The following is an 11732-nucleotide window of genomic DNA, read 5'->3' as shown; positions in this document are numbered from 1 at the left end:
GAGACAGCTTTAATATTTGAAGTTTTATCAATACATTCTGCCACAACTGACCATTTGAAGACCGTCATGATCTTGATGTGACATGAAATGAAAATGAATTTGAAACCCTGCTCTAAGGTAAAAAACACAACTTAGGACCTAAAGCTTCATTGTACATTTTAAAATACCACCTTTTTTTATTTTTAGCAAATCTCATTTTTATTAAAATGAGCAACTCAGAACACAGCAAGAATAAAACAAGAATTATATAAAAAAAAAAACATGCAAACAAACTTCTTAAACTCAAACTGGACACACAAGTTAACCAACACTATTAAAAACATGCAGAAAAGAAGAAATGATACAGAATGAAATCTATTTTTTCAGTAAACCATAGATGTGAAACAGGAACGTTACAACTGGAAGCCGGTGGAGTGTTCAGGCCACCTGCTGGTTTTTGAACATCTTCTGCAGCAGCTGCTGAGCGGCGGCCCGCTGAGCCTCCTCCAGCATGACTCTGACATTGGGTCCGGGCAGCACCATGACCTTCCCCCTGAAGGCGCTGCTGATGCCTGGGATCAGAACCTTGTAGGTAAATTTGACGAAGCCATCTGCTCTGGCCAAACTGTAGTGTAGCTCATAGAATGGCTGGCCAAATCCGTTGGCCTCACAAACCTCACGGAGGAGCATCACTGGGGACGACGCACAGACCATGTGTCGCTGGGGGTGGTGCGAGGTCGGGAGGGGGTAACACACATGAGAGTGCAGGGGGGAGACTGGTTCCCCCACCGCCCTGCAGAATCCTGGAGAGACGGGCGGGGCTGAAGGGTGAGAGACAGCCTGGCTGCAGGGCACGAAGCATGGCTGCAGCAGAATCTTTGGGGCTGGAAGAGAACATGTCTGGCTGGAGCTCAGGTTCTCTCCTGGTTCCCACTTGATGGAAATCTCCAATGAAAATCGCTTCTTGAATTCTAGACACAGAGTAGACATGTTAATCTACAGATCTTCTCCGTCACACATAGAAAAACCACAAACAGCTCCTTCCAAAAGTATATATACAAACAATAAAACCACAACTTATTGTGTTTTATTGGGATTTTTATGACACAAAGGAAAATAAGACTGACATGGAAGGAAAATGATTCATTGTTTCAGGGGAGAACTGAAACAATGAATTAGCTAGAAAAGTCAAAAGTGATCTTGCAAAGTATTGACTCAAGTGGGACTGAATATTAGCCTTTTTGCACTATTTTGCTCAATTTCTCTCAGTGCTCTGTCTTGGATTTCTCCCATTGAGCTTGATTTCTCTGGTCGAATTTCATCCTGGCCAATCAGCAAACAGAAGGAGAAATTGTGAACGATGAGTTTAATTTTCTGCCCTGGTTTCAAATTGGGCTCCATCTGCAGTTTTAGCAAAGGCAGCTGATGAAGTGAAGGAAGCCATTCAGTTTGTGTTGGACATGCTTGCTATTAAATTTGGAACAAGAGGAATGTTTGAAACAATTTATTGCTGGCAAAGATGATACTTCTCTCTTCACAGTGAGGGATTGTTGTTTACATCACATCCTTTCCTGTGCTGTATGCAGAAAGTTTACAGCACCTCACATGACCAAACATTAGTGATTGGGTAAAATCAGACAATCGTTTAAACTTCAGCAGAAGCCACACATCTAGGATGTGATGGTTTCTCAAAAGCTGAGGGTTCAGACTGTATGAAGCCTAGTCAGAACCAGGGTCTGGTTTTTACTGGGGTGCATGAATAGAAATGGACAAAAAACTTTTCAGATTTACATTTGTCAAAACTTATTTTTCAACCTTTTGCACGTTTAGCAGCAAGTACGTGGTGTTGATGGACAGCACCCAGTCCCTCCTCCTGGCTCAGATTGGTTGCTATCACTGCATTTCTTCAGACAAGAATAATAGCTCAGGGAGAAGATCAGATTTTTCATCTTATCACAAATAGCCAGGATGTGCAGACAGTTTTAACAAGTTCTTTATAAAAGTTGTACCCTGGAGCTTTAATAAATATCTGATCCATCTGAAACAAACTTAAACAAATCAAATACAGTTGTAGCAAAACACAAATAATAACTGAATATGTTGGAAGTGGTATGGATTTCTGTAGAATGACAAAATGTGTTAAATCATTAAGAGACCAAAAGTTGGACTGGACTCTAGATTACCTGCCACTAGATCCTTCTTGGCCATCGACGCGGTGTGGTGGGAGGAGAAGGCAATGATAGCAGAGACCCCGTCTATGCCGGGACCGGTCTTCAGAGAAACCCTCTCCACCCCCTCCACCAGCCGCCGCAGCACCTTGAAAACACACACACACACACTTATCAGTCCCACCTACCTTCCAGAAAACCTTGTATATTGGTACATAATCTGAATAAATTCATTTCTGATCAGTGCATTCTTGTTCTTTAGTTTTAATAAGTTGTGTAGTAAATTCAACATGTCACTCCCAACAGGCTGACCGACCGGACCTGCTTCAGGTCTTCTTGTTTAGTGGCAGCCGGCAGATTTCCAATACAGAGGTGTCTCTTCTCCGTGCTGCGGCGGACACACAGGTAGCACTTGGGCTCCAGCATGTAGCCGTTCAGCTTGAGGACGGCCTCGGTGGCAAGGGCTGGTGTGCCGTATTTAGCATAGGCAAAGCCCCGGTTCTGGCCACTAAAGTTCATCATGAGACGGAACTCCCAGAGAGGACCCACAGAGCTGAACAAGGGGATGAGCAGGTCCTCGTAGGCGTCCCGAGGGATGTGGCTGATGAAGACCTCACAGTATTCGCCTGGGATTGGACCGTCCCACCCTAAACCAAGAAGACAAGGCTTTGAGGCTCAGTGGCAGATGCACTGCCACCCGGAAAAATATAAAGATTAGAAACATTTAGCTACATTCCAGGGGGAAGTGCACACACAGAAAGAAACAGCTAAAGTTGTGTTAACGGGATGAGGTTATATTCAGCTTGTGATCCCAGTTCAACAACTGGGGCTACGTTCACACACCAGGCAAATGCAACGCATATCAGACTTTTTTACGGGAGAATAAACAGACCAATTTTGATCTTTTGATCCCCCCAAAAATTCAATTTGTGTCAGCTCAATGACTGAAAAACTTTAAAATCCATCCAGAGCATTGTTATCTCTATAGACGAGCGCTGACGTCTGCCTTGTTCTCCCACACAATCAGTCTTTGGGCTCGCAAACCGCTCAGATCAAAATCTGATTGCAGTTGTGCTTAATTAGTCACAATCACGCAAAAATAAAATGAATAAAAAGTTATTTTTGTAGAAAATTTTAATTTTAATTGAGCATCAAGACCTGCTGTGTGATTTTCCATACATGCATGTGAAGCCGATCATATCTACTGTTCCCTCTGGGACTAAAAAAGTATATTTATTTATTCAAGGGTTGAACAGTCAGCCACTGTCTCGTTTTCCTCCAATCTTAGAGGTTTGACTGACTGACCCGTCCATAAGGTCACGTCTGCTGATTGCAGTTAAAAGTCTGTGCTGTTACCAACTCAGAAAATTCCTATTTGTAGAAACATTTTAGACAAAATGTTTGCACGCCAAACAGTTCTCTGTGACAATATAGATTCCTGGTGACATTATAGTAGCAATATATTGTGCAGCACCTCTTCTGGGGTATCCAGCTCTATTTACCTCTCTAGAGGCTAAATGAATAGCAGTCAGAGACACATAGTGTGGTTGTTCTGTGTTTTCTGCAGGTTATTCTGCTACTCTTTATATGAATTCTGTGAGGTCACCACAACACAGCAGACAATCACCACCAATCATAGGAACTATCTACAACATCACAAGTTCTCAGCACAAGATCTTTTTAAAATTTTCATTGTAAAACATTTATCAGTATTTGTGATGTTTACTGCCAAACAAAATATATGTTCTTTTGCTGCTGAGTTATTGTACTAAATACATCACCTTTGCCTCCCCAATGGAAAAAAAATTAATAGATAATCCTATTATCTCCTACATTACTCATGTTTATGTGTTAGACATGGTAAAATTATATTGAATACCACAGTGTTATGCTATTTGCACAATATAAAACAATATATAACATGGTCTAATTAGTTCAATATAAAAACAAAAACAATTATTTATCCTGATATTAAATTATACCCATAAAATATGTAAATCCATATATATATATATATATATATATATATATATATATATATATATATATATATATATATATATATATATATATATACCACAACTATAAAATATAGACTGACCAAATATAGTATTTCTAAATCTGCTAAATCTAAAATGAAACCAAATTTTATCAATGCAGAATATCAGACCTTCTTATTCTTTCATACAGCAACAAGTATAGTAAGATGACATTATGTTTATACAGCATTATAACTGCATATACTTCCAGACAGACAAATTTATCTTCCTTGTGGGCAGATGAAAAGTACATGTCTTTGTGCAGAAGCAGCAGAGGGACAGTTAAGTACAGTTAAGACTGTTCTCCACAGCCAGATCAACTCTGGCCAGTCAGGTCCATTCATTTCATCAAGATGACCCTCCATAACCATTGAGCAATAAACAAAAATAATTTATTGAGGAACAGAAAATGAAAATAACGAGAAAAGCCGGCTTTAACATTCTATAAGTCTGACCATGCATGAGGCCCACATCGCTCTGCTACAGTGTTAGACCACAGCAGCTGAAGGAGAATGAGAAAAATGTCAACATCTTGGAAACAAAGGTAAAACCTTGGCAGGCCTGAACACTGGAACGGACCCTCAGCAGTGTGAAAAAAGCTTTCACTTTGTCGCACCTAAATGTTTGAGATAGTCAAGATAAAGCTTTAAAACTGGAGTAAATATAAGTAGGTTTAAAAAGAGGATGTCTGTCATAAAGGACAAAACAATCAAAGCCAACCTGTGAATAGTGAGCTCCCTCTCACAACCCAAACCGAGGCCTGATTACTACCTCATTAGCAGATGTAATTATTTAAATAAGCCTCTGTGAGGATCACAAAAAGCAACATCTGAAAAAAATAAATCAAAAACAGAAGAACAAAGTCACTGACACCAGACTGGAAAGGGCTATGAAGGCTTTTTTTTTTTTTTTTTAATTTCCAACATGTTTATATTACAAACTCAATACACAAGACCACACAGAGCATAAAACAACAAGACACTAAATAAAAAAGTTCCTTCCCACATAAATCCATCCAACTGCTCAATCAAGAATCCTATGATCCAAGTTCAGCCCTGAACCCTTCAATAGTTTCCTCCATTTTAGCAGAAACATGTTAGTCGTTTCATCAGCTAATGTCTTAGTTTTATTCAAACAAAGACATTCAGTATTTCAGCTTCCTGTGGAGAAAGACTCATGTCTGACCCGCTCCATCAAAATAGCTTTCCTTTCCACCATTAGATATGTTTGAATAACTTCTTTCTGCTGTATCAGTCAGGAAAATGTCCAGTATGTGTTTACTGTAATGATGTTAACACTTTCTGCCCTCCAGAAAACCTGAATGATGCAACATTCCCTCAGAAAACAGAGCCAGCAGAGGTCAGTAAACCAAAATGGCTCCAAGAGCACATCAATGTTTCAACCTGGAGGTCACAAAAACAACATCTAATACTCTGCAGGCCTCACTTTCCTCAGGCAAGGTCAGAGTTCATGACTTAACAATGAGAAAAAGAGACTGGTCAAAACCACAGCTGACCAAAACACATCACAGACATTTCACCAAAAACATCTTGATGATTCCAAAGACCTCTGGGAAATAATCAGAGGAGTGAAAAGACAAAAGTGAATCTCATACTGAGAATCAAACACGGTGGTTACGCAGCAGGAGAATTGATCCAAAGTATAGCAGCAAGGTCAACTCTGAATGACTCAAAAAGGAAAAAAAAAACAAACAAAATTAAGCTTTGAAGGGGGTCTAGCGAAAGTCTGGACTTAAAATCCAATTCAGGTATTGTAGGTTGACCGAAAACACACTGTTAATACTTCCAAACCCTCCATTATAGCTGAATGTGAACATTTCTATAAAGGAGAGAGTCGACATTTCTCAGTGATGTTAAAGACTCATTATGATGTCAGCTGTTGGTGGCACAATTAGTTAGACGGTTTAGGTTGTTAGCTTCTTCACGTATGATCAGGTTGGCTTGCATAACTTTTTCCGAATAAAATAATATGAATAAAATTCTTATTTGAAAATTGATGTTTTGGTTCAATCACCCCATCTCCGATTCAAATTTGATTATGTAAATTTTTCAGAAGAGATAAAAACAGCAGAAGAGATCTGCAAAGGGGCAAATTGTTTTCTTTTTACAGCTGTCTGCCTAACGCGTTGATATGATGTGTCCCAGTGTGGCTGTGCGTCTCACCCTCAGGTGGTCCTCCGTACTTCCTCTGGCCGTTGACCTGGGTCAGCTTGGTGTTGGTCGTTTCCAGCCAGGCTTTCAGAGCCTGCTCTCGCTTAATGTTCTGCACCTGACAGTCAAAACACAGCAGGACCGCGTTGTTCACAACACCTCACCAACCAACAGGAAACAGTAACCACTCTGAGTAAATGAGACACGTCTGCGACAAGCCGTCTAAAACTAGAGACATCCAGTCACATGCATTCGGACTGCTGCTCATCTCTACACTTGATGTATATTTTTAGAGGTTGAGACGACAAAACTCAGAGTGGTGAGGAAATTGTGTTACAATAAAGAAAGAAGTTATCAAAGAACCATTCAATTATGATCAATATTTTCAACAATATCGCAATTAGATCATTCCAGATATCATGCAGCCCTAATGTTACTGGAAAATTCCCCTTCAGTGGAAGGAAAAAAGATGGAATACAAATGTGCAAATGAAACATTAATAACAGCAGTCTAGAGAGGATTGTGGAGTAAACCCTGACCAAGAGTTTACAGCTTGCAGAGTACAGACTGGAGTCAGGACTTCAGGATCCGCCTCACACACGGCATGTTCTACTGCTGTCACATTCCTTTCGATTGGCCATTCCTGGACCAGACGCGACATCAGAAACATCAGACATGGGATGTTATTTAATAGTCTGAACTCCTGTTTTCAGATGAAAGTAAAGTTTGCTGGCTGGGAGAAGAAGAGAATTCATGTTTCCAGTCAGTGGAGAACCATGTCAACCGGCTGGTTCTAGTCCAGTGGGTTTTCTCAGGTCCACAGCCACTCAGTCTGACATTAAACCCACGGAGAACTTGTGGGCTGAAGGTCGATTACATAACCAGGGTCTTCACTGCTCCTCAGAGGAACCACATACGAACTCCTTCATGTCATGGCACACTGATGGAGGAAGTCATGCAAAGTGAGCCCTGAACCAGTATTTAGTTTATGTCTTGCACAGAACCTGGACATGCTTTCAGCATGCATACCGATCAATATTAAAAATGACTCCAATTTAATATTCTGAATTGGATTCTTTTGTTTGTTTTCATTAGCTAAGCAGCTGCTCAAAAACATAGCTGTCAACACTATCAACCAGCAGCAAGAAGGGTTTGAATCTCAGCCTGAAGTCTCTTGTTCTCCCATATAAGCACAGGTTCTCCCTGGGTTCTGCAGCTTCATCCAACAGACCCAAAACATGTCGGTGGTCTAACTGGGCTGAGGTTAACATTTCATATCATCATCATCATCATCATCATCATCATCATCATCAACATCAACATGGACAGAAACACGTCGCACTGAGTGGAATAAATCTATATTAAACAGTTTCCTGTTTAGATTTGAGCTACTGAACTAAATCCATTTATTTTATCCGATAAATCTGCACACAACACCGTAAACATCTGGCAGTACTGAAAATGATCATGAGGTGGCGCCACAGAGCAGCAGCTGGTAGTAATTAAAATCAGGTTTATTTAATCAAACATCCTATGGAAATTATTTTTATTTTATATGGATAGAAATTATCTACAGTTTCATCAATTTAAAAGACACAGATGATACATTTTACTGCGCTAGAAACAACTTGATAGGCTGAAAATACAGAACCTTCTGAAGAAGATCATGGCTGGTTCTGGCGTAATAAAAGTTCTGTAAAGATCTGCTGCAATCAGCAGCAGATCTATATATTTAATAAATCATCAGACATGTTGTCAGTGAGCGGCACGGGGCCCAGAGTCCCTGAGGGCCTGAGGGCCCCAGAGGCCCGCGGCGTGTTTAGATTAGAGGAGCAGCAAAACAAGCAAACATTTTAACAACGTGACAGACATGTCCGCTGCATCAGCGCGAGTGAACAAAGTGAACTGGGAATGTCCCAGCTCTAAACAATGTAACAACCCTGACAGGCCGAACCTTTAAAGTTCCCAGTTACATTCTTGCGGACATTCCCAGGAGCCGCAGACTTGCGGCCTGCAGAGCGCAAAACTCACCGGGCTGCATTTGTTTTCCATCTTTCGCACCGTGTTTGTGTTGCTCCTCCAGTGGAGAACCACACCACGTGTCTTCCCGTTGCTCACCTGCAGACCCTCTGCTGATTGGCGGGGCCTTCACTGCCAACACGGCGCTCGGGCTCCGTGGCAGCTTCCAGTAAACCCAGTAAACATATAGAGTTAATGTATACATTATACATGCACCAAGCAGGGCCCACTATCTGTTTGAATGTTATATTTTCTACAATTAATGTATTTGCACTGAGGGCCATGAACTATTATCATTGAAAAGAACCGAATCTTTAGGGTCCGTTCAATTTGAAGAGCCAATAAAATGATCGAGTTTTGAAAATTGACATTTTTCTACAAACAGTCATTTTACAGCTTCGCATTAATTTAGAGGAACCTGTTTTTGAGTGATATTCACAAAAAAGAATAATCTGTATTAAGTAAACCTAATATTTATTCAAAATAAACAAAATAGAACACAGTATGTTTCTGCTCAGTGAGTGAAGCTATAACAGTCTGTGGAAAAGCAGAGTACAGGAACTGCTGTCTTCAGATCCACAACTCCAGGGCCGCTGCTGCACAACGTCTCATGTCCCTTGTTCAACATGCCTGAATCACGTCTGAATCAGCTCGTCTTGTGTTGGTGGACATAGCAAACAACGGGACAGTAGTGAAGGAGGCTGACCCAGAACAGTGAACAGAACCTTGTAACTCCCATAATAATAATAATAATAATAATAATAATAATAATAATAATAATAATAATAATAATAATAATAATAATAATAATAATAATAATAATAATAATAATAATAATAATAATAATAATAATAATAATAAAATGTAGTACACTAGATCTTTCTATGCGTTAAAGGCTTTAGAATGGACAGGAAAACATTTCCATGTTCATTCAGGTGCTGCTGCAAGCAAACAATCACAGACAAACAGATTTGGATGTTTCTCCTTGAAGTCTCTCAGTCTGATAGTTTGTGGTAATCTGACAGATTATCACAGATTGACTGCTCCTCCGAACAATTCATGGTGCATTTCAATCAGGAGTCAAGACTTTTAATTGCTGTTCTTCTCATGCTGAAAAGAGAAAAGATTTTCATCAGGAGTTCAACTGTTCATACTGGATGGGGGTTGAGTTTACATGTGCAGGCAGCAAATACAGATTACATCAAATTATATGAATGTGGGATTGAACCATACCTGAAGCAGTGAGGTTCTGATTCTGTCATGATGAGTTTATGGTGAAACTCCTGTTCACAGTTTGCACCACAAACTCACCTCCAGAAGTCGTTTGCTGACGTCACGCATGTATCCAGTGGACTTCTTAAAACTAAATTTGACGTCCTCGTGTAATGGCTAACCAAGACCACAAGATGTCGGTGTTGAGCCATATAAGAAAAACGTCTAATTTTCCAAATTAAAACCTGACGCACAATTTGCTCTTTGTCATCCAGGAATTTCTCACACTGTCATTGCTGCAGAGAATGGTGGTTAAATAATAAATCTCTCTTCTCTGCTGAATTTGAAAAATTCTGACACAGATACATCAAATGCAACAGACTTGGTATTAAAAAGTTACCTGATGACATGAAGCATAATGGTATAAAAAATAAGTAGAATCAATGTTCTTGGAAGATGTTCAGTCAACAAATCATTTTTAACATTTGCTGCTTTTGTTTGTAAAAAAAAAAATCTAGTGACATTATGATTTGTCATCTTTTCAGGTCAAATACAGGAAACATTTATACACAGTGTTTATTTAGTTTCTTGGAAAAAACAAAGTCCTTTGTCGTGTTTGTGCTGCCAGCTTCCCGTCACTCAGTCGGGTAACAGCTCATTACTGAACATTCATTTGCATAAATGTGCAGATCTTTGTTTTAGATTCCAGGCTCATTCCAGATTTTGTCCTCTATTTGCTCTGATAAAACATGAGCCATAAATTACAGCAATGTTTAAGGCATATTTGACAAAGACAGATGTTTGTATCATATGTGTAAATTGTTTATTTATTCTTTTGCTATGAAGAACAACAGCTGACTCAGTGTCCTCTCTGACTAATGATCTGATGTTTTTTACCACAACAATTCCACAAATAACATAATGTGGATTAAAGTAGCTGTTTCCTCTTTACCCTGCGGAATGTGATGGAGTCACAATCCAAGGTCCAGTGTCTGACCTTATATTTCTGCTGCAGCAGTTTGCAGTTTTCTAAATCTCTCACGTCTCTCAAACATAAAAGCAACAAAACAGGGTAAGGTGTGACGGTTAGTGATTTTTTTTCTCTTTGGTGAGTCATGTGATCAACGTTCTTTCGCTGGGTAAGAGGCAGACCTGGAGTCCTTCAGTTACATGGTGAAGCCTCAGTACTGACAGTAACATGATGGCCTCTGGGTCAGAGAAACTCAGGGTCACTCTGATGATTCTGCTGCAACTATTTACTGTACTGGGTGCTTTCACTTGAGAACTTTACAGCATTTATTATGTTTACAAGTATAAGCAATAAACGTTCAATTGTATCCAAGACCCACATTTATAAAATAATAGTAAGAATTGAAACGAGTCTTGTGGTTTTGAAACGGGTCTTTGTTCTCCTTGTCTTAGTTCTCTGTGGGTTCTCCTGTTTCCTCCTGTGATGGACCAACGACCTGTCTGACCTCTGACCTTGCGTTAACTGATACACAGTCATATTCAATAAATTAGAGTCCATGTGCCAAAGAGCCTCCACTGTCAGATTAAAGGCAGGCTTTGAAAATAACATTTAAGCAAGTATTAAACATACTTTTTATTCAGCTCATATTTCTGTTTTTTATGTTTTCATTAATTGTAAGCATAAAATCATAGTTAAACAGAAAAAAAACACTTTCAAACATCAGTCTGTGTGACACGAATCTTACTGAAAAGTTCTGTTGGTGCTGTGATCCTGACAAGTCTACAAGGAAGAAGCAAGTAGAGGAAAAAGAAGGAGACATGTTTGTTAGACATACAGAAGAACAAACACAATTATTTAATAAGTTCCAAAGGCTTTTATGGGCAAATACACCACAATCTTGTGAAAAGTAAATATTTACAGAGTTAAGTCATGCTCAGGTTTTCAGTGGGATCGGGAAGTAACTTTGCTTTAGCCATCCACTGCCTGCTCCTACGTCCAGCAGAAACTCCGTCTGTGTCCATCATGTTTTCACTGGGCAAAAGTAACTTCAATGCTCCTTACTTTGTCAAAAACAGTTTTTCCCAGTGTGTGTAGATGCAGTTACACCTTCCAGCTGCCAGGCTGAGCTTTGGTGCAAAAACAACAGCATAACAAACTCCACAGAAAGAGATGG

At 39.7% G+C, this 11732-nt stretch overlaps 1 protein-coding gene across 1 annotated transcript; it reads right to left on the bottom strand.

Moving 5' to 3' along the window:
* Positions 1 to 71: 71 nt before the first annotated feature.
* dnd1 (DND microRNA-mediated repression inhibitor 1) lies at positions 72 to 8461 on the bottom strand. Its single transcript, XM_055023336.1, has 5 exons — positions 8389 to 8461; positions 6370 to 6475; positions 2469 to 2794; positions 2163 to 2295; positions 72 to 950 (listed from the first exon to the last, which is right to left on the bottom strand). Exons 1-5 carry the CDS (start codon positions 8407 to 8409, stop codon positions 418 to 420), a joined length of 1119 nt encoding a protein of 372 aa, XP_054879311.1. The 5' UTR covers positions 8410 to 8461; the 3' UTR covers positions 72 to 417.
* Positions 8462 to 11732: the final 3271 nt, after the last annotated feature.

Source organism: Poeciliopsis prolifica, unplaced genomic scaffold, assembly GCF_027474105.1.
Source record: "Poeciliopsis prolifica strain line A6 unplaced genomic scaffold, Auburn_PproV2 SCAFFOLD098, whole genome shotgun sequence".
Lineage (NCBI taxonomy): Eukaryota > Metazoa > Chordata > Actinopteri > Cyprinodontiformes > Poeciliidae > Poeciliopsis > Poeciliopsis prolifica.
This window is presented reverse-complemented; position numbering and strand designations above follow the sequence as displayed.